Source organism: Phycodurus eques, chromosome 10 (assembly GCF_024500275.1).
Source record: "Phycodurus eques isolate BA_2022a chromosome 10, UOR_Pequ_1.1, whole genome shotgun sequence".
Lineage (NCBI taxonomy): Eukaryota > Metazoa > Chordata > Actinopteri > Syngnathiformes > Syngnathidae > Phycodurus > Phycodurus eques.
The window spans coordinates 24,062,867-24,087,224 of NC_084534.1; the positions used below are offsets into that span (position 1 = coordinate 24,062,867).

Here is a 24,358-nt window from a genome sequence, read left to right on the forward strand (position 1 = left end):
GAATGGCCATTGTGCCGCTCCTTCTGGTGTCCCCGTCTTGGCCACCTGGGGGCAGTATGAGACAGACAGACGGAAATACTGTACGTAGCGATGTCTTCAGCTTCTCACAGCTACTCAGTACTGCAGTAATATTAGTCGTTCTTCGTAGAGGATAAAGAATATGTGACAGTGAGAACTGTTCTTTTGTCTATCTACATGTGTTGCCGCACTGTCTGTGTTCAAATATCAGTTGCTTCACGGGTTATCACAAATCATTCAATTCTATTCCTGTGCCTATGGAGTTTCTCATTATGCGTCAGCATTAGCGTTAAGCTAGCTGACGGAAGGCTAAGGTATGCAGTTGTTTTAAATACACAGCATGTCATTCTCTTTGTTTTGTGTTTAGTTTGAGAGTAACCTTCAGCTGAGAGTTGCAACAAACGGCTTGAAGCCTCTTTTTTTTTTTTTTTGGAAGAAGATTTACTAATTATATCTGACAAAACTGCTGCTTGTTGTGAAGTGAGCTGAGTCACTACCACCATGAGTTTGCAATCAAGTCAAAGCGTAAAAAAAAACAAAAACAAACAAACAAACAAAAAAAGCAGCCTAATGACGGCTCGTATCTCAGGAAACTTGTTAGTCTGGTCCCTCGTATCGCAAGGCACGAATGTACATGGTAACACTTACCCCTCTGAAAACAACAATACGATGATAAGAAGGGAAAACAATTCCCCATTAACATAATATTATTAAATCGAACATTTGCACAAATAAAGGCCCAATAAAAAACTTAAAAGAGGTCGGCCACTGCTGGATAAATAAACGTCCCTGGCCATGATATGAGGAAATGCGGTCATGAATATAACTGACAGACGCCGGCGATGGTGGGAGAAAAAGGAAGCCGTTACACTGCGTTGCTTGTCGGGAGCAGCAGGAAGGCGACAGCAGGCGTTCACAGGATGGAGGAAGATGAAGAACATCTTTAAAGTTGTATCATGGAACCGTCGAAGGCCAGCCTCTCCGGCACGACGGGCGCTAATTCAAACCATCTTTGTTACAAACCACAGAAGCGTAAATAATTTGAGAAAAATTGGCAACGGGGTTTTTTTTGTTTTTTGGGGAAGCTCCAGCAAATAAGTTGACATCTTCTCTCTTTTTGGTCCCATCTTAAAGAAGTCGGAATCTCGTGGCGCTGAAACGAAGCGAGGCCGAGACGCTGGTTTTGGCGCGCCTGCACGGCTTGCCTGTCTTGCATGTGGCCGCCAGGAATGCGGGAATCCTGGCAGCCTCGGTGGAAACCTTAAGCATCAAACGACGCCGTCGCCTCCGAAGCATCGCGTCCAAACGGCTGGCGCATAAGCAAACTATTTAGCTCTCAAGTCTGTGATGGTTCAATGGGTCACAGCGGGGATCATTAATGCAAAAACAAACCGCATAAACAAAACAAATAACTCCGAAGTTGCCTCACTCCGAGAAAAGGTCAAAAATAAAAAAACACCCCCCATGCCAGTTTGACCAATCCACAAGAAATTGGGTAGACATGCTTGAAATTGAACATGAAGTTGGCCATTTTGGCTTAATTCCAGGGTTCATACTTTGACAAGCCCTATTAGCCCCAATCCGAACGAGGCATCCTAAACAGATGGGTGATGCTAAATTGCCAACTTTTTTGCCTACACCATCTAATGTGGGCAGAGCATCTCGTTAAAATTTGACCATCATTTCGATTTACCAGCTTCATGCTCCTTGTATGGGTTCTCGTTTTGTACTTTTTTTTTTTTCCCCCCCCACTTCACTCGAATGGCGGCGTATCTGAAGTTCGCGTCAAGACACAACAACATCGACCAAGCGACTGCTCGTAACTGAAAAAAACATGCAAGTTGTGGTACTCGTAAATCAAGGTGTTGTGTTCCCGACTTCAGTCCTCAGGTAGACCAGATCGTGCTGCCGCTTCGATCTGGGGGAAAAAAAATATTTTCCTAATATCATGATAAAACACATAATCGTGATCATTTTTGTCAAGATAATCATGATGTGACATTTACAGACCGTTTCATCTCTTAACATTGAAAGAAATAATCAATTGTTGATTTTGAAATGCATTGATGAAAGGACATTTTGTCAAAAGACCATCTCTAGTTAAGATTGATCAAATTACACATGATGCACGCATTAATTGAAAAGCCGAGATCAACAACTTGACTTGGTGTCGTTCTCTATTAGGTCTACAAGTGAAGCTACGTTGCTGCGCAGTCCCCCTCAAAACACCCACTGGGCTCGTCCTTTGGTCGGTTCCCGGCTCATGGATTCAACTTTGACCTCAGAGTGAGAAACCCAAACAGTGGCGCAGAGCAACAAGTACATTTGTCATGGGGATTGAACAAACTTACACAAACTTTACAAAAAGCAGAGGGTGACCACACACACACACACACACACACACACACACACACAAGACTTTTGACACTTTTGCGCGAATGATGCAACTGCGGACGAAGTGACTCACGCTGTTGTCGCTGGATCCCGACACCGGATAGACGGTCCAGCCGAGCTCGGCTGTGGCTGTGGTGGAGTCCATGAGCGTCTCTGCGGAAAGACGGACAGACGGAGGTCAGGATGACTTGGATTTACGGCGACCGCCAGATTGTCATCTATGGCGCTTCATCGAGCGAGCGAAATTAAAAGCCTCCCGGATCGGCTCCAGTTTAAACACAAGCACACCATACAAGAGTCAGGATTGTTGTTTTTATGTGTTTGTTAATTATTACTTTGGTGAGAAGCCACAGATTGGTTATGTCATGAGCTGGATAAAAATGAAGAGGCCTAGCTCTGTGACAAGAGAGGGGGGGCGGGGGAATCATCTTTCATATCATTTTCTGTGTATTCAAGTTCAGAATGCATTTCATCCATGATCTCATGCCAACTGCGTGAAAACCTGATGTAAATTTAAGATTTGCATTAGATTAGGCTGTAATCAGTTGTACTTACGTAGGAGCTTTACCTTTTGTTTATTAAAACACACTAAAACCAATTCAAATGTAGGTCCACATATGCTGAGCAGTTAAAAACAGTAAAAAAAAAAAAAAAAGTCAATTGCTCCTCTTGCCAATTATTCAGGACCACTGCCAACTTGCAAAATAGAAATAAACACGACAATGAGCCGCAGTTAAGTGGCATCCTGCTACATCCACCATTTATTTAATTGTGCCTTTTAATCTTCCATTGCAATTTTGCTATGCTTGATTATGTATTTATTTTTTAATTTACAATAATGCATTCCAAAAAATTAGCTGAGAAGGCCGCAAATAGCCAAGCCTTTGGACACTCCTGTCTGATAAGGCTGCCCTTTTTTTGTGACAGTGGTGAAATATTCACATTTGTTTCCTCTTAAAATGACAGAAAGTAGCAAACGACGGCATTAACAGCTATGTGACCTTCACTGAGAAGTGATCTATTCCACACAAATGCCAATCACAGCAGCTTTAAAGCATCCCTGACAGATGGGGAGTCTCGTCGGACATTTGACTTTGTCAGGGGGCTCGGGAGAAGAAAAAAAACAAAAAAAAAACAAGCTGGTGAAACCAATCGGAGGCCAGTGTGCACGCTGCGGATTATGTGGTGAAAAGAAACACCTCCAGTAATTGGGGTCAAAGAGAACGGGCATCCTGTCTGCCATGAGGTCCTCCGCGGCCCGCATTCCGCTCGCTTGACCCGGCTGTCTGTCATCTGCCGCTCGGACCATTCATGTTGTCACCTGCCCCTCCGGAGCCCCCCGGAGCCGTGGCCCTCGCGGCCTCTTTGCTGTTCCCCGCTTGCAAACACCTCGACGGCTCCTTAATGAACGTCGCCTCCTGATTAGGCCTGTTTCATTCTACGGAGACGCGCTGCTGTGAACCCAAAATGCCGAATAGGGATTATAAAACACTTTAATACAAATGTTAAGTCAAAGATGGCAGAAGTCTTGGGGCAAGCCAAGTTGGAACTGTTCATACTCCTACAGTAGTCGCGTTAGCTGTATTCAAGAAAAGAATTATTTATTCCAAATAATCTCGCTCACCATGCCAGCGATGTACAGAGACAGGCAAAACAATTTAATGCTCTTCCTACTACTCTGAATAATATAATAAAGTACATTTGTGAGTAAATTGAGACGAGAAGATTGTTATTTCTGGACTATATATACTTTTTGTGACCATTTTGTTTGGTGGTGTGCTGTTAGATTTTGTAAAATATGTTTATTGGCTAAATAGAGGTCGGGAAACACCGCTCTGCAGTCATTGACAAGCGTACTGTAATTCGGCAGTTTGGTGATGAAGTGCTGCCTCCGCAAGTGAAAATACTGAAAATACTTCACTGACTCTATGTCTTCGCAATTGGCAATCATTTCTCGGGGGGGAATCAGAGCTCAACAAGTTCAAATCGTTGTCTAGTTTCCAAACATCCTGTTGATTCCGAAGCTTTCCTCCGATTTAGATGGCCACAGCTTCGCCGCGCCGCGCTCCACTCGAGGCTCCCCCGCCCACTTCTAGCATCTCAGCCGCAATCACGACAGGCATAATGGGAGAAATTCACAGTTTTCACAAGTTGGAAATCCTATAATTAGCCTGATGAGACTGCAATAGAGCAGCCATTGACGGCCTTTTGCGTGTGATGCCGAGCCAAGCAGCCAGTGTGGATGTTAGACTGCAAAATGGTAATTATCCCCCAGAACCATGAGAATAATTAGTGGAGGAGCAGTGCGGATAATGAACCCCCTCTGCGGCGGTTTAGGGAGACGAAGTGGTGGTGGGAAAGGTTTCCCAGAGAATATTAGCAAGCGCAGATGACACCAATTTATCTACTGTCCTTTTTTTGGCTTTTTTTGGTCCCAATTTTGACTCTGTAATTCATATATTGTATATGTAGGTTTGGGTGTCACAGTACAGTGACCGTCTTTTAATCACAGTGACACGTTCCAGACCCTGCTACAGAAAGACCCGAGGAAAAAACTTTTTTTTGGGTATAGTTTTACGCCTCCCACATGCTCAACACATTTCAACTTTTTAAAACACGCCTAGCATTATTTACTTATTTCATTTATACCTTTTAAACATACTGTCAAAATTTCAACACAAACAAACAATATTGCAAGCATGAAATGTATAGAAAATCCTGTACGTATTGTAGTGTCAGTGCGAGATTACATGTACAGTAAGTGGACGACAGAAATCGTCTGTTTGGGAAAACATCGGGAATGGAGAGAAGCCAAAAAGCCAAAGGTTTATTTGGAATGATCAGAGTTAGCGGGTCTAAGCAGTGTGGAGGCGACTGGAAATGTGGCAATACTGCTTCATCACTGCATCTGGCAGCAGCCCACGTGCTGACCAATGCGATTCCAAAAAAAAAGAGGCTCACTTATCTCAACCTCCCGCCTTCTTCACCCAAGTGTCGGCTGCCAGCTCATTGCCCCCCGCGGAGCCCAGCGGCGCATCAGTCCCGCCGACTTCGGCCCGCGTATCAGCTCTCCAGTTCCGGTGGAGCATGTCGGCTCTTCATCGAGAGCAGGACTCGGATGCGCAGAGGCTTAAAGGAGAACGATTGTGCTTTTTTCACAATTTAACGCAGCGTTCATCAAAATAGCCCAGGGATGACAAATTATTGCATACTTTTTGCACAATTTTGTCTAGCTGAAATTAAACGATTGTGAAAGGGGAGTCTTGTTTTATACAAATGAGCCACTGCTCACCCCCCCCCCCCTTGGATGATAGATGGATGACACAGATGGATAGCTATAGATGGCTAGATGTATACAGTAGAATAAATAATGATTAAATGTGGAGCATGCAACAGACATACCCCAAAACCAAAGCAATGCAGCGTTTGAGTCAAAGTCGAAGCATGTTTTCCTTCACGGATGCAGCACTTCAACACCAAGCCACCAAATTACACTTGTCAATTACAGGCAAAAACAAATAGCCCCGGGGGGGAATCAAATAAAAATGGCACCAAACTTGAGTGGTTGAACAGTGAGCATCTCAGATCATCATCAAAACAGATTGTGACGGACCGCAGACATTTTCTAACCAAGTCCTCACATGTGAGTACTTATTCAGCTATTGTCAACCATTAGGTTTCTCACAGAGGACCGATTTCATGCATTCCACAGAACACTGAACACAACCGGCGTTATTCCCCTCCAATGATTTATTGAAAAGCATTTTAGCGGTTGCAGTTTGACGTGAGGTTTGATGCCGTGCGGCCGCGGCGTGGCGTAATGGATTTTTATCACACCGGTTGTTCCGGCAGGCTACTCTACCCCGCCGTCGCCGCTGTACTCTCCACTCCAAAGACAAACCGCAGCTCCTCAACTTCCTGCTCGCCGCTGCTTAAGTGTCTTTACATCTTTTGTGCGGCGGTGAAGTGTTGCATAAAAGCGTTGAATAACCGCTCGGGCTCATGGGAAGATGGCCTCCGTGCTGGCGGTCAAACGAGCTCCCAAAACTTTGCTGCCTACAAAAGCTTCTTCTCCCCCCCCACTCCTGAAAATATGAAACATTCATGCACAGGCGCTAATGTATTCACAAGTGTTAACAATGCGAGTGTAAATAATTCAAGCGAGAATGTCATTTATATGTCCTTTTTCCTTTTATAAACCTGATGCCACAGGCTGCTCATGGGGGTCATGAATATGCAATGAGAGCTGGGAGACTAACGCCGCTGCTGAGAGCGCTTCCTGCAACACTCGCCATTCTTGTGGCATTCGTTCCTTCAAATCTTCAAGTGGCAATCAAAAATCCAAAACGGCAAAAGTGGCTATTTACACTGGGTTACAAAAAAACATTTTTTAATTTTTTTGGGGGTAAGTTGTCTATGTTCTTTCAAAGGATTTAGGACAATTTTGCATTGCTGAATCAGAAAATGACATTCGTTTCTCTTGTGCAGGTGAGGAGTTTATGCCAAGCTGTTAACAGTTTATTAATCAAATGTTACAAACTTTGCTCATTGTCTTTAATATCATAATATTACCACTTTTTCTTGACGAGCTACAGTACATCTTTATTCTCGTAAGATTGCGATGTTTTCTCCTGACATAATACATCTTTGTACTTGGAAAGATTATGACTTTTTTTTTTTTTCCCTTGAACGAAAATAAGACTTTACTCAAGGAAATATGGATTTGTTATCATGACTTCATTACTCTCTTCTTGAAAATAGTCATTGTATTTATGTTCAATTGTCGTTAGGATTATGAGGGGGCTCTTGGAATAAATTCTCCCCTGGAATCAAGATGTTTCAGAACCCCTGTTTTAGACCACATGGCATCAAACCAAATGTTGGGTCTTAAGGTTTTCTCTTTCAACAATCAAAGATAAACCGATGCGGGGTGTTGGATGTCCACAGAACCGCATGGAATCTTTGGTGGGAGACATCCCCCTCTGTCCGAAAGATTTATGACGACATGAATGCGCATTTTTGTTTCCCAAGAAGGCCTGTTTGCATTTGAGAAGATGATGTCGGTACTTTGGGGAGCAATGAAGTAACCGCATAGCTCAGCCTCACCTCATTGTGAGGTGGCGATGCATTGTGGCGGCAAGGGAAAAACAGGGGCGGAAGCTGGCTCATTTGTTTTGGCAAAGTGATGGCGTGATGTGAAATATGGTTCAACACACAAACACACAGAAAAGCAAACAGGCGGAAAGCGGAGCTCTCTCCGGCGCACCGACTGTTGACAGAACGATACAGCATGGCATTCCCCCTCGAGTCCCGAGCAGGATTTCCACAAGCGAGCCGAACACTGTTATCAGTCAGTCAGACTTAAATTGTCAGCGAGGCCAAAGGGCAGGACGCAAAAACCACTGTTTGCCGTATGATTGAGAAAGTGTCTGGTTCTCCTTGAGCATTGTGTTTTATTTCCCCAACAATGAAACAACAGGACGGCGGACTTTGTCATGGACTGGTTCATGGTTTTATTTGAACGAAACACAAAGATAACCAGTCGGATTTATTTTTAGAATGAATATAATTGTTCATATTTACTGTTCGGAGGCTGAAATTCTGAGGATTGGGGCAGTTTGAAAATTGAATAAACAATTAATTTATGATCAAAAATCATAATAGATTAATTTAATAATCGATTAGTTGTTGATTAATCGATTAATCGTTGCAGGTCTACATGCATGTTCGGTTTATTGAACACTTTGAATTCGGGGTGTCCAAACCTTTTCCTCCAAGGGCCACATACAGAAAAATAAAAAAAAAAACAAAGGCCAATTTAACATTCTTCTACTTTATTAAGCAAGCTAAAACTAATCCTTCAAGCAATTACATTGTCATATACTGCCCTGCAGTTCCATTATTGGAGCCGGGAGGGAGCTTTGCGTCTTCTCTCTCTCCCCCCTCCCGTCTCTGTTTTCAGCACCTGTCTCCAATCAGCCTCATCAATACCGGTATATAAGCCTGCCTGTTCCAGGAAATCCTCGTCAAAGTGTTGCAGTTACTTCCAGCGGTACCACGGCCCATTTACCTCACGTAAGTCACTCTATTCCTCATTCCCTTTTTCGACTCCTGTGTCTCCTTGTTCTCGGTGTTTTGAGAATTTTTACATTTCTAATATTGTAGCAGTTTGTGTCAAATTTAGTATGTGCCTTGGGCGGCTAATAATAGGCTGCAAATGGCACCTTATCCGCAACCCTAATGAACCATGGAAAATGGATGGATGGATGGTTGACATTTGACTGAGGCCATCCCGTGTTGGATATCATTCAAAATAAACAGGATTGCTTTCTGAAAGGAGACTGGCTGAACATTGTAACTACGACAGATGTGGCAATGAACATGAGCTGTTTGGAGACCATCACGTGCAATCGTAAAAATCAATAAGATCCATACATCCGCGTTCTATACTATTTAGAGTCTTCAATTAACCTAATATGCATGTTTTGGGAATGAGGACAGAAGATGGAAAACTCGTAAAAAACAAAAGCATACAAGCACGTAGAGAACAAGCGAACTCAGAACTGTGAGGCAGACATGCTAACCACTATTCATGGTGCTACCCCCATCTGATTAAAAATAGGCTTGCGCACCACCAGTCAAGCGATGTCTCAAGCAAACCTGCCGACTCTAGTGTCATGACAATCATTTGAAAATTTACCTTGACGTTCCATACGTCTTTGATGGCAACTGGCCCTAAAATTTAGTCATTCATGAGGGACAGACACCATATTTCATGCAAGACAAATTTGGCAATAAAATAAGAGTGGGATGAGTCATCCCGGCAATCATTAGCCACGTCAAAGAAACCTGGCATATCGTACTGAAGCTCTGAAGATTTATATGTACACATTCCTTATGTCGGCAAGTCTCAATCTCCCTGGTCCTGTTCAACACATTAGTAGCACAGTTAAAATCCTGCAGTGGAAAAGTCTAATAAATCCTGCAAGCGGCACGTGAATATTTGAAAACGATGTCACAGAAGTAAGGAGACGTCTGAATGACATGAATGTATTCATGAGCAAGGCCATGATCTGGTGCCTTGGGAATACTTTGCATCTAAATGACACCGGCGCTAATCACCTTGATGGAAACAATCGGCGCCACCCTGCCTTGCCTACAAGCCATTTGTTAAAAGCGCAATAATTAGAAATGTACACAGCTCACAGAAGACTGACACGTTGCCTTATCCCTTGCTTCTGCAGTCCCCCTCGCTGTATGTTTCACTCTCTACCTCCTATCTTTTTCATTTCCTCTGCCTCTATCACTACCAACCCCACCCCACCCCCTTGCTCCCCCTCCGTGGCTGTTGTGCCGTGCAGGTAATAACGTTGCTACAGGCCCTGCAGGAGCACTAAGGACTAGCATTCATCATCTAACAAAGCTTGAGCTGAATATATGTTCTGGTGGATGCGAGGGAGCAATGGGACTCCATTACCATCCCCAGCATTGCCTGGTAATTAAGGACGAATAAGGGTGGGTCGCAAACAAAATATTCAAAGTTAAATAACAGTGACAATAACAGTGCAGTAATCCACTCTATAGTCGTGGTTCACCATTCACAAATTCACCTACTGCTGTTTTTGTTTGTTTTTCTGAAAAACTCACTGTGTCCGCTGCAAGTGGCACATGCACGGATCCGCTTCACTAATTCACAAGTGTACTTCGGCGGGTTGCCGATGAAGTGCTGCCTCCACCAGTGAAAATTCAATCGATCTTCACGTTTTTTTTACAGGCGCTTGTTTTTATCTTCACACTCCGGGCTAGTTGTGATCGCCAGCCTCATTGTGACCCCTCGCGCCGACCCTCGTCACTGCTACAAAAGCCGTACTCGGCATTAGCCTTGCAGTAAATGAGGGAAGGGTGAGCAGTGGCTCGTTTTCGTGAGATGGGACCACAACCTCAAAACATGTTCATGTCAGCGAGGCGAGATAATTCTTGACATGTTATTAAGACACTGGGGAATTGTTTCAAATTGTGGAAGAAAAAGGCTTAGTTTAACTCATTTAAGACTATAAGCAAAGTCCTTTTACTTGGTATATATTGTTGGAACCCGAATTGAGGTTTCAAGTCATGTTTGGGGACTCAAAGTTAAGTTACAAATCAGGTCGAGGGTTTAAAATGAGTTTCAATTTTACAATGGTTATAATTTCAAACTAGGGTATCAAGCATGGGTTAAGGTTTAAAATGAGGATTTCAAATCAGGGATAGAGTTTCAATGTTGACAAAGAAAAAGGAGTAAAAGTCAGACACCTGGGAACTGTTTTAAAATGTGGTTTAAAAATAAAAACATCAGTATAGTATATCTCCTTGAAAGCAAAGTTTTTTTTTTTTTACTTGGCACAGTGTTTGTGCAGATTCTGAGTTGTCAAGTTCATGGTATTGCGCAAAGGTTGAAATGAAGGCAACATGACTTCTTCTTGGTTGCTGAACACGTTTCACCTTTAGATCTAAGAATGTTCGGCAACGTCGTCACTTTCTTTGGTTTTTCTTTTGTACGATCTTCATCAAGCCAACTGTGAAGTGACAAAAGAGGCCGCGTCTCGTCTCGCTCAAAGCGCTGACTTTAGTTTGACTTTAGCTACAAACAAAAGCATGTGTACAGTAGTTTGTGTGTGTATGTGTGCGTGGAGCATTCTGGCATTTCTTTTTATGGAATCGCTCTGTCCTTGTCTCGCTGATAAAAGGACCCCCCGCCCCCCCTACTATCTGATACCTCGGCGAGCAACTCTGGTCCGCAGATTGCATGCCAAGTCAAACCATTAAAGTCTGACAAACACTTACAGTTTATGAGGCATTCTACATGCGTTTAAAGAGATCTTTCCCCTCTTCAAAGATCCTTTAAAAGCTGCTGTAAATTCCTTTGCAGAAGCCCTGAGTTCTTATCTTATTTTGGGTTGAGCTGTTAACCTGGGAGGTCAAAAAAGCTGACCTGAATCAAACAGGGTGATACCACGCGCCCACATGGATTTAAGGTCAAGGCTGTTTGGCGTCTGTGGTTTGCTTATTAAGGTTTCGCTAGTGAGCCTGGCTACAATCTGTCATCACGCAAATATTTGTGGATTTGATATGTTTTGACGATACATGTCAGGATCACTTTACTGCGCATGTTGAGACAATCTGATGGAACCAATCTAAACATCGTTCTGCAACACTGCCGCTGCATCAAATCGTCGCCTGCCAGACTGCAAATATTTACAAAATGGAACGAGACGCTTCCGCGAGATGAAGAAAATTGACTGTATTGAGAGCTAAATCTTCATATGCTTATGTTTCAATTAGACCGGGTTGTATCGAAGCCCTCTGAAGCTCTCCAAAGCCCTCTGCCTTACTACAACAAATGACAACTGCCAGCAGCGGCAGCGTGTTCCCAGCCACTTTATATGCAATGTTTCCCATCATCCACCAAGTTGTTTGTTCCAGCAGTACAAAGCAGAAAGGGTACGCATCCCCGAGTGATTTTGCAAATGTTTCACGCCGCCTGTATTAATGAGAAGCCGCCGTTCGCAGCGAGACTGCGCGTCTCTCGGCCGTGATTACGCGCAATCAGCGATGCAAAAGACCAGCTTGTGCCACTTTTGTGAGGAGACTGGCTGCTGAAATACTGTCAGGGAACCTCTGAATTAAGTGATAGCGTTTCAAGCTAGGTGAGGGTTTCAAGCAGGGGTTGAGGTATCAAACAATGGCTAGGGTTTCAAATATGGGTTTGAAGCCAGGCTCAAAATGGAGTTTCAAAGTGGATTTACAGTTTCCGGCCAGGGCTGATAAGGATTTCAAGATAGGGTTAGAGTTTAAAGCTAGTGTTAAGGTGTCAAACAAGGGCTAGGTATACAAATATCAAATTTTGGTTTTAAGGATTTCAAAGGGTTAGGGTATGGGGCAGGGTTTCAAAGGTTTTCAATCAGGGTTTCAAGCCGGGGTTAGGTTTTCAGTCTGTGGTAGGGTTTCAAGACTGGAGTCGCACCTCAAAGTAGCATTTCAAATCAGGCTCAGGGTTTAAAATAGTAGTTTCCAGCCTTCGTTACGGTTTTCAAGTCAGGGTGTAGGGTTCCTAACCAGGGATTTGGTTTCCAATAATTGTTTAAAGCCTGACTGAAAGTTTCAAACAAAGATTAGGGTTTAAAATTAGGCTTTCAAGCCAAGACATGTTATTCATTTAATTCACTGTTGTAAGGTGTTAAACCATCCATCCATTTTTCTGAGCCGCTTCTCCTCACTAGGGTCGCGGGCAGTGTTAAACCAGAACCACCTAAATTCCGATTTACGTCAGTCTTGTTATAAGTGAATGGCATTAACCTCTTTACGTGTCATGTAGAAGCACTTGTCAATCAAAAGCAATGGCTATTTTTGTCTTCGTTCCAGGAACAACGCTTCCTGCGTGTGTCCAGTTGATGAATTTGTAGCGCGTTATCGACGTCGTCCGATCACACAGAGCGTGTTGATCGCTTGCCAGTCAATATGCTTCAAGTGCCAAGATGGATGTCAGATGTTTATCTTGTCCATCTGGAATATCACACGACCTCATCAATGGAGCACTTTTAGAATGAATCATCAGCTGGTACGTGGATGCTGGTGACGAAATGAAACGAGAGACAACGGTGTGGCTTCTATGTGTGGGAAACTGGTTGCGTCATTTAACCGTGTTGTCATTTTAGGTAAATGTCAAAATGCCATTCTTTTAATTTGTGGCTTTATGCTGTTTTACAACATACAATGCTGGCGGGAATTATTTAAAAGGTTTTTCCGTGTCTAATGTTTTAGTTCACTGTCCAGATTTTCTGGAAAATACTAGCTCTTTAAAAGAGCTAACTTTTGTTTAAATTAAAAGGAAATGTTTTCATCAAAATACCCCAAGGACACTTCTCAGCCTCTTCTTTAAGCAGCCTGTTTTGAAAAAGCAATACAGCCTTCTCAAACATGAACTTCTTAAGTAGGCCAGCGTCTCTATTCTTATACCACTGCGCAAACTAATTAATTGTGCACCATGCATAAGACTGAAAGGTCATACTGTAATTTCTCGTGTATAATGCGCATTATTTCCTCCCAAAAAAATTCAAAAATCAAAGGTGCGCATTATAAAGAGATATGGGGGGGGGGGGAACTTTCCCATTTTATAAATGTATGCCTCCATCTAGAGGTTATGAATAAGCAGTACACGTTCATTTCAATATGCCACCGGCACCTAGAGGTTATGAGAAGATGAACACTTTCATTCTTATAATGCCACAGCCAACTAGAGGCTATGAAAAAGGTGTGTGTGTGTGTATATAGATATAGCGGCCAGGGCACTCTGCATCTTCCTTGACAATCACGCCATGTTGTTTGTGGTTCAATAAAATATATAATACAGTAGCCTCAAAACATTGTTTCCCAATAAGAGCACAAGGGGTTGCAGTTTTTCTGTTGTATCACCAAGTGTATGGGTGACGGGTGTTTTTTTAATATTTGAACGACTGTCCAAGTCAGTCACATTCGGCCGCGTCGTTCAGTGTGCGGTGGGACAAAGTTTTCCGCCGAACAGCTGTGTCCGCCAAACCATCATTACCACTGTCTCGAACACCCGAGTCCTAATGTTGACACCGTATTGGTCCTAAGAGTTATGAGTTCATGACTCCACACTGCGGGTCTATAAAGCAGGGAAACGAAAACCGAGAAACAGTAGCAGTCATATGTCTGCCTGCTGCACTGCAGGGACCATTACTGCCTCCACAAGGCTTTGGAGAAACCCAAATATCATTTACAGTAGAGGCACCCTTAACGCCCCCTGCGATCAACATCCCAATGATAAGTGATTGCGCCTACTTTGACAGGCTCTTAAGGCACCTTCAGGCCCCTTTGTTGCCCACCATACGGTGGGGGAGAGTGTCGAGTGGAGCCTAAAGAGGGGGCTAATGGTTTCACAGTGTAAGCTCGGCCGAGTGAAGATAAACACTGATGCAAAGCTGATCTACAGTAACAGTTGCATGCCAGTTAACATTGCTTGTGCCAAAGTCAGTTCTCAATGACTACAACAAAATTTAGATATAAACAACATTAAATATCTAAAACCCAGGAAAAATATGCTTGTTCTTCTTTGTCGGGCAATTTATTTCTTCATACCAGGCAGGTTTTGCAGAGGAGCATTGCACTTGTTTCAATTTCCTGTTAGGGTTGTTTAATAAAAAAATCTTGCCATGTCAAATTGTCCTTCTACTGGCATATAATTTTTGCTTAAATTGAGTTATATATATATATTTTTTTTTTTTTTTTTTAAGCCCAGTGTAGACAAAGCGCAAAGAATCGACAACAAAGTCAACCATTTTAATTGAAGCGGCAACCACTCAATTATTCATGCAGCAAGAACAACACAATTTCATTCAGCCTTTTGAATGATGATGATAAATCCAGTCCTTGTTCAACAAAACTGTGACACTTTTACAGGCTGACTCATCAATATTTTATCGACAGTCAGAATTTGTTTTCGCATGTACTTGTGTATGATGGTCTTTAGCTTCCGACTTGTCATTGGCAAAGAGACAACATGTTGATGTGATGCAATTTGTGTATGAAAACATTAAAATGTTATTGTGGCCCGTTGTTTACAAAAATGACACCATTGCCCTGTTTATATCACAGGTGTAAAACCAGATCTGGCCCACCCCATCACTTTATGTGCCTCACTACAGCAAATAAAATGTATCTACTTCATGTTTCTTGTTGAATGAGTTTGCAATTTCAGTCCAGATTTACTGCCAAAAATGAAAAGAACAATTTTCTTCACTTTTAACTGATGTTACAAGCTTCTCCCACCAAATCCCTTAACGTTAATTGAACAATAGTTGTCTACTTGAATATTCGCATGCCACAGTTTTCCATGACTTCTGAGTTTAAATTCAAGACATCATCCAAGATCTTATATCCCAACATAAGCAATTTTATATCCCAACAACGACAGTTCGTTTAACAGATGAATTGAGCGTAAATCGATGAGTCGGGCCTTGAGATTGAGACACAAGGATGACTTAATACAAAGGCAACTGTTCGTGTGTTACAGACTCGGACGCTACATTAGTGTAGTGCAGTGCTTCTAAAATAGTGGGGCGCGTTTAGTGAACCTAACGTATCCAAGGCGCTCTACCTGCAAAATATCCCTCAAATTCTGGTCAATGTAGCCAACTTTTTAGTTCTATTTATTGGTATTTTGAAGCAACTCCTATCGCTTTTTTTGTCTGTTTTTCCCCCCCCCTCCTCCTCCTTGGCTTGGCCTGAGTCTGATATCACTGGGGTTTTTTATTTTTTTTATTTTTTTCCTTTGGTTGGCCTGAGTCCATTCTCGTTGATTTAAATGCAAGTAACCTCAGCGATAACCAATGGTTTTCCTTATTTAATGGTCTGTGCACCTCTAATGTACCATAGTTCCACCTTATTTAATGGTGTGTGCGTTTACTGTAGTTTTGATTTAGCATGTGGGTCATACTGGCATGAGATTTTATCAACATTTGGAAAAGCTTCTTTTTTTCTTGACGTCATGATGCCTATCTGGACTTGAGTAAATCCAGCCAAGGGGTATTTAATAGACTTCATTAACCTTGATTTGAAATTCATAATTTTGAAATTATTGAACATAACTATGTAATGTAAACGTACCATCAAATGTGTCTGGTGACGACATGTTGGGACCGGGAAGCTGAAACAAGGTCAACTGTGAGCTAAACAAACAGCGTCTACGATGCTTTGCGCCTCCTCGATGGAATGCAAAGTCCTTCACCGAGCACTGCGGCCTGTTTGCCTTGAGGTCATTACCGCCTCTTAACCTGACATAGCACTTTGTTTCCCCTTATCTTCCTGATGGCTAAGTGTTTTGCACCTCTGTTAGACTTTAGGGTTGGACTATCAGTGTGTTTGCTTGTGACGCCTCAAAGACGGATCACTTTTATATAAAAAAAAAAAAATTCTATGGACTTCCCCCGTTGACTCCCTTCAGAAGGGCGAATCCCTGGATGAGGTAGATGTTGGTTTCCGTAGCGCAGTGTCAGGCCATGGTAACCGACCGTTGCTATGGTAACAGGTGAGCTTAGTGCTGCGGTATCATTAGGAATGACTTCATTGCACCGTGTTAAGATAACGTTGGAGGTCGGGGGCGTCATTAAGGAAGTTTAGTTATCGGAGAAGATAACCTGTCGGGCTCCCATGTCATGAAACAAAATAGTTAATCTGGTACAGGGGGTCTTCGGTTTCCGACAGTACCGACATACAATGTTTTGAGGTAACAAAGGAACTTCGATGAAAACTGAGGACCTCCTGAACTTGGATTTTTCATTATGGAACATTCTGTAGGAAAGGACGTGGAGCTCTATAACACTCCAGCAACAAGTCTACTCTTTAAACAAATACAGTGCAGCTCAGCCTCTGGCTAGCAATATGCTTGTGTACAGTGGTGCCTTAAGATTCAAGTTTTAATTTGTTCTGTGACTATGCTCGTAACTTAAACTCATTCCTTAAAGGTTTAAAGCACTGCAAAATGGATGCTATTTAGCATTAGCATTAAACTAGATGAATGAAAAGCTAAGCTATGTGGTTGTTTTAAATACACAAAATGTGTAAGATGTGCCTTGTGATTAATTAGCGACCATTACAGGGTGTGGTACGCTTCTCTCGCCCTAATTCAGCTGGGATAGGCTCCAGCTCATCACTGACCCTAATGAGGACAAAATGAGTGGAAAATGGATAGATGGGATGGCGACTTAAAATTCTGTACCAAATGTAAATAACAAATGCAAATGCCACATCTGCAAACCACTTTTGAACTCCGCTTTAAACTCGACATTGATTTACATCCTCTGACGATACCTTCGTATACTCTCGAGCTATACGTGGACCTACACTGATTGAGCGGAAAATAAATCTGAGAGACCCTAAAGAACACCGGCAGGCTCCACAAGTGAAAAGATAGATGAGATAATAATAAGGAAGACGGTGACGGCTAAAGACAGCTGAAGCACAGAGGGGTTGATTCACAGGCGTGCTGAATGGCTGGCATGCTAATCAGGCCAGTATGAGTGTGCGTGCGTGTGTGTCAGGGTGAGAAGCGGGGTGTACGAAAGTGTCTTCATAGGCAGTCATTTGCCAGCATTCAGCTCCCATCAATATCAGAGCCGATTAATGAGGGGCTGTTAGGGAGGGAGGGGGGTTAAGTTGGGGGGGGGGGGCAGTGGCCAGGTGTCGAAGGAGGCACAGAAGGGGAATAAAGAGGGCATGGGCAGTGATCCGTGAGGAATTCCAGTTGAGCAGCAACAAGAGTGTTTTGGGGGCCGGCGGGGGACGGGGGTCTATAGTCCAAAAAAACTACTCATTAAAAATCTGCACTTTTTTTTTTTTTTTTTTTCTCCCCCCCCTTTGAAACAATTTTCAGTGTAAACTTCCTGCTGTCAAACAAAAAAACGTTTAAGGCGAAGACTTTGATTTCTTATGTCTGCAGCATAGAAGTTTAATTTTAAAAAACTATTTTAAAAAATGGTGAAACTTTTAAAATAGTATTAAGTTTTGACCATTTACTTTATTTAAAAAAATAAAATATATATATTAAATGAATTAAAATATATAGTAATACAACAATAACAGTTTTATTGTATTAAGCACCTCATGATATTTAGAGTTTACCTTGATCGCTAAAAGAACCATATTTGGTAACATAAATGTCTACAGTCAAAATGGACGCCACACTCGTCACAACACAGCAGTGGAAGTACACAACTCATCTGAGACCATCAGCTAAAATAAAAATAATAAAATAAAAATAAATAATAGATCAATAAAAAGATAACGATATTATTAAAGATGCATATAAATATTAAATATAGAAAATCATGTATAGTCATTGAAGCATAAAAAGTTTGTACTTCCCTCCCAAAAATTAAATGCCGATGTTATATAGCAACTGCTTCTACATTACTGTTTTTATGCATTTAAATATGTACATTTTAAATAACTTCAAATATTGAATAAGCAAAATGATAGAGTTACAAAAAAAAAATAATAATAAAAAAAATTATTTTTTTACCTCAACCAGTTCCACCAGTTTTTTTCATGTGTTGAAAATGTAAATATGAAATAAAATTAAATATAGCAAATAATGCAGAGTAAATATAATAAATACATAATGATGCGATTAAAATCTTCTTTTCTCTATTGTACTTCCCTAAAGAATTCCTCCTTGACGTTCTACACAAATGTTATTTTGTTTATTTGAATATGTAAATGTTAAATACAATTATGAAAGAGTGGTTATATAGTGAAAACTAGAATCATTTTCCATTGTGCTTCCCTACAAAAAAATATACGTGCATTTTTATCCCCAATGAACAGTTGTATTTTAATTTAAATGTATTCATTTTATTTTTATGCTGTTAAAAAAAATATCAAAGTTCACATACGAATGATTTAAGTCTCATTTTTGCAATATTGGGTCTTGGTATGTTTTGCAGTAAAAGCTAAAAATACACGCTGAATCCTAGAAAAATAAGCTACACTGTCATAAGTTCAGTTGTATTTTCCATCAGCTTCAAACAGGACACAACTGGAAACATGTTGTATTGCACTGAGGAACATAAAAGAAGGGGACGTTGTCGTGAGTGTGTCTGTGTGAGGCCCTTTTTTTTTAAAGGGGGTAAAATCATGTTTCAACCTTGAATAGCGTTCCCCTCCTCATCCTCCGCTCCCCCAAGGGAGGAAAAGGTCCCGGTGTGGATGACTAGGGGTCGTGTTCTTTTGGGCATTAGCGCAGCCAAGGTCGTGTTTTACCGTCGGTCCCGCCTGTTGTGTGTGTGTGCGCGTGGGTGGCCACGCATGTGTCCGAGCGCCAGGTTGGGTGTGTGTGTGTGTGTGTGTGTGTGCAAACACACGCATACAAACACACAAAGGCATCGCTGCAAAATGGTTTTGCATGTGTGCACGAAAGCAGAAGTATTGTATCTAAGTACTGTAGATTTTTCAGGTATCTGTACTTTACTTGAGTGTTTATTTTTCTGTTCTTTACTTTTACTACCGACATTTGAAAACAAATATGTGTTCGTTCTATTCCTCTCTTTGTTAAAATAGGCTCGTTACTTTTTTCAACCTCTGCGGATGACAACACAAGGTAAAAAAATAAAGACGTAACTAGAGAGAAGAAAAGTCAGCGGCAGTTGAAACCTGCATTGATTGAGGAAAATGAACCAGGGAGCATTAACGATGGCAAACATTTTTATTAGCATTTTTTGCTACTTAGTTCAATGGGAGCAAAGCTTTGGCTCTGGCTAACTCGCTCTTAATTGACAACATGTGACATGATTTTTTTTTTTCTTTTACCTACTTCTACAGTGGATATAAAAAGTCGACACACCCCTGTTCAAATGCCCTCTTTTTGTGATATAAAAAAGTGAGACCAAGATAAATCATTAGAAAACTTTATTCGCCATTAATGCAGGCTATGACCAGTAAAACTCTATTGGGGGGGGAAAAAAATGTGTGCACACACGCTTATAACTGGGGTTTGACTATTCAGAATTAACCAATCAGATTCAAACTCATGCTAAACAGGAGACACATTTTTGCATGTGTTTGAGAGATTTCCAATGAAACCAAGGTGGAACGTTTTGGCCGTAATTGTATGTAAAGGTAGAGTATTTTTGCCGCAAACACAACACCGCTCATAACCATAAGAACACCATACCTACAGCACATTATTAGGATTCCCACATAGTTTCCAGGCAGGACACATCCAGCTGCAACATGATTGGCTCCTGTGTCGCGAGAAGGGCAGGTTACGTAGATGTAATTGGATGTATCACATTTGTACGAAATAAAAACAAAGGAGCTTGTTATGGTTAGGTTTGGGGCTAGGGTTGGGGCTTAAGGTGGTTTAGGATAGGCTAAGGTTATGATTCGGGTGGGTTAGGGTTAGTGGGAAACATTAATGCCACCACATTTAAGTCACATACTTTTCCCCGTTTGGAGGCAGTTGCGCGTGTTCTGCCAGGATACAGCAGCCATTCATAGTGCGGCGGCGCATGTCCTGCCTGGAAACTATGTGGGAATCCTAATAATGCAGTGGTAGCGTGATGTTTTGGGGCTGACTATCTTCAGCTGGAAATCGGGCCTCACTCAAGGTGGAGGGAATTATGAATAGTTGCAAACACCAATCAGTGTTAGCACAAAACCTTCAGGCTTCTGTAGAAAGACACCCAAAAATGTCAGGAAAAGCCTACAAGAACATGTGAAATTTATTTGGGGCTAATTAGAGGCACTTTAAAAGGTGACTGGTGTGTGCAGATTTCCATTTAACATGAGTTTGTATGTGACTGATTAATTCTGAGCACAGTCACATCCTCCCAGTTTCGAGAGGGTAGCCACATTATTCTAGTTTTATTTTTCCTTTTTTTTTTTTATTATTATTTTATTTGAGTCGTACAAGTCACATTAATGGTGGAAAACGTTTTGAAATGATTGATCTTGGTCTCATTTCTATGACAAAGGAACAGGAATGTGTAGACTTTTTATATCCAATGTTGATACATTTGCCACCTCTGGAAAGCAGTGCTTTTTTTTTTTTTTTTTTTTTTATAAGGCTTACGGGGTGTAGAGGGGGGTCCCCCTCCCCTTTTTCTCCATGACTCGCCGGGTCATATGACAACTGGTTCTCACATAGACATCAGGCAGCGAGGAACACGAGGGCAGCGTGTTAGGGCCACAAACCCGTTTTCATTGTTTGCTCAGGGAGCCTCGCAGCTCCAATCAGCCCTGGAAACGTCAGCGTCGGAATCGAGTCCCGCGCTAACCGCATCGCAAGGGAAAAGAGGCCGCACTGTGCCAGCTTCGGTCTGGGAACCGACTAAAGCAGCGACCCGCAGTATTTGCCTCTCATTTATCTGTCCGTGCGCCCTTATACTCCGTTCTCATTCTCAAGGCTCGCGTATAAAGGGAAAGCACAAGACTGGAACACAAGTATTGACATAGCCCCTTGTATCAACTAATGACTCATAATTTGTCATTTTAGCAAGACATTTTTTGACAACTATGTGCTTGTGGGAACAGTTTGAGGAAGACCCTATTCACCATTGACTGTCTATATCTAACTATAATCATTTAAAAAGGGAAGTCATCGTGTCAAAGCCAGAAGTTAAGCAGAGCTGCAGTGTTGGCACAGATTATCATTAGATAACAGTGTGATCAGCATTTGCGTCTTATCGCCGGCACATACTTAAATGTTTGGCTAAGATGTTGAGGGGAGAGAGGGGGGGAATTTATGTTTGCAAAGCACTGATCTGCTACACTAGTTGACCAAGTGTAATTCAGCAGCTTGGTGAACAAATGCTTCCTGCATGAGGGAAAATACCAATAGATCGGATGCTTGTTTAATGGTGGGGAAGTACGGTTGGATTAGCCATCGGTGGGCGCAATTGCCAGTCAATGGCAGTCTGGATACAGAGGGGCGAACATCTCCTGCTCTGGAGAGAGTCTCTGAGACTCCACAAGCCTCAAAATAACACCACAAAAAGTTGGAAGGATGGGGTTCAGGGAAATTGGCAACACTGTAGAGCCACTCATTTCTTCGCAACACCCTTGTCATCACAGTAAAAACCGTCTTCTACATTTTAAACTGCCGTAGTTCCCATAAACCAGCGATTTCAACCAAAGTTGTATATTATGTGTACTCGATTTCTTTATCATTTACGTATTTTAAAGGAAGGACGTCAGAGACTTCTACTATGGAATTCGCCAAAATGAGCCCCAATCGAAAACAAGTAACCAGGACAGCGGCACAACGCTAAACCTGCATGTATCCTAGACAGATGAACAATGTGAAATTCCTACACTATTTAATGGGGGCCTGCAGCATAAGAGTTAGATGATCATTTTGAGGATTTGCCAAATGAAAGGTTCTTAACAGCTTTCATTTATTACTGATTTTAATCTTGAGCTGCCTGAGATGTGCTTCACTACATACAGGCCTCTTTCTCCATTGGCCGTCAATAATGATCAAAGATTTTCCGAGTCAAAACGGAAAAATTCAAATTCCGCACATCATAGCGTCGGGCTAAATCTCAGACCAGGATGACAGCAGAAAAACAAAACAAACATGTATTTTGTGGTTTTCACTTCATTTTACAAGCCACAAAATATTACTAAGAAATTAGCTTTAAGCTATACTCGCTCTGCCAAATCAATGACAGTAAAAGTTTCATGCTTCCAATCCTCACTAGCTTTAGATTGCACAGATAAGTTCTGATAGGCTCTTAAATCCCTGAAGGCTTCGCACTGATTTCTTGGGGGGAGCCTTGATGGCTTGTGCTGGTGGTTATCACAAGGTCAGTGTCAACCATCAGCTGAATTAAACTAAATAAATAGCAGCAGTTGGGGGTTGTGGGAGGGGTGAGATGGACTCTACTAGGACTCCTTTGGAAATAAACCCTACCAACAGCTGCGAGAAAAACCGCAAGACAAACACAAAGGTTTCCTTGATTTCCAGATAGCTCCAGGATTCCCTAGGGTGGGGGACCGGCCCTGATGAGGACAGTGTCTGGATATGGAGGGGTGGCAGTTGTAGGATGTAGGGGGGTTGGAACATTGCGTCCTGGACACGTCTTCTGAGAGTGCCCCAATAGAGTATAAGGAAGTCTCGTCTGGAAAACCAGGCCCATCCGCCGCATTGAGACGAAGGCTAAAAGGTTAATTGGCCCTCTGCGCCACCGCACCTTCCTCGGCGTAATTTACTGTGATTAATGCATGAAGGTTACCAGCGGACTCATTTGCCGACCATCCCCGACAGAACGCAATTAACCGCATCTGCGTGGATCTGGCTGGAACTGCTGTGGAGGCTCAACATCAGCCCCCTTGTTGCACCATTAGTCGGCTTGAAACTTTGTGGAACAGTTCTTGGCCAGCTCTACTCTGTAATTTGTATAGGGAACAGATTATGCTCAAGTGAAAGCTCTTTATTTAGCAAAAAATAAAAACAGAAGATTGGAACCCCTCAAGTGGAATGCTATGCTCAAGTGAAAGCTCTTTATTTAGCAAAAAATAAAAACAGAAGATTCGAACCCCTCAACTGGAATGCTCATTAGCTCATACGATTTGGAAAGTAACCAAAGGTTCCAGGAACTTTGCATGTGTTTTGCTTTTTCTCTGTCTTTTTTTTCTGTCACCAAAGTAGGAGCAGTGGCTAGATGGCTAGTTACAAGTGAGTTTTCATTTTAGCTGTCCCCAACACAACGCTTCAAAACTCACCCTCTGTGCCCACTGGATAAATTGGAAAACAATGAGCCCCGGAAACCAGTTTCATTGATCAACATAAAATTTGATGGACGTGCCTTTCATAACAACCAATAGACACGTAATTGGGTAGACATGACTATCATAACAGGACAAAAGAAAATGTCTCAAGGACCCATGGCCAAAATTTAATATCTAAAACTTGAAACAAACTATGACTGGTGAGTAAGACGTGGAACAGATAGGGACAATGAAATGACAAGAACCGAAAGAAGCCAGGGAACTAAATACAATCAGATTGACGAGACAACAACGAACACCTGGACCAGACACGAGTGGCTGGAGAGAGCTGATTAGTCGACGCAAGGCAGAAGGTTGATGAGAACAGGTGGACACAATAACTAAATGAGCAGAGTCCACCCCTCAGGTCAGTCTGGTGGCCATCCAGGCCACCCGAGGTGAGGTGCTTGGCTGAGCGCTTCAGGAGATCGTCCAGAACGGTCTTTACAGGGCACCCGTTTGGCCATCTATCCGGGACCGCCGCGTGGTGGCAAACAGAGGCACACAAGTAAAGGTAAACTGTTGCCCTCCCGTTTTTTTCCCCCTGTACCCAAGTCACTTAATTTTTCACCAGTTCCCACACCTTGTTCCACGTCTCCAATTAAGTCACGTCCATCCA

General features: G+C 42.3%; 1 protein-coding gene across 4 annotated transcripts in view; it reads right to left on the reverse strand.

Moving 5' to 3' along the window:
• The window catches only part of ephb2b (eph receptor B2b), a 134,982-nt gene that overhangs the window by 77,930 nt on the left and 32,694 nt on the right, over nucleotides 1-24,358 (reverse strand). For all 4 annotated transcript variants that reach the window (XM_061687166.1, XM_061687164.1, XM_061687165.1 and 1 more), the window contains exon 2: nucleotides 2,486-2,565. In XM_061687166.1, the coding sequence (XP_061543150.1) occupies nucleotides 2,486-2,565 (80 nt within the window). The remainder of the gene's footprint in view (nucleotides 1-2,485; nucleotides 2,566-24,358) is intronic.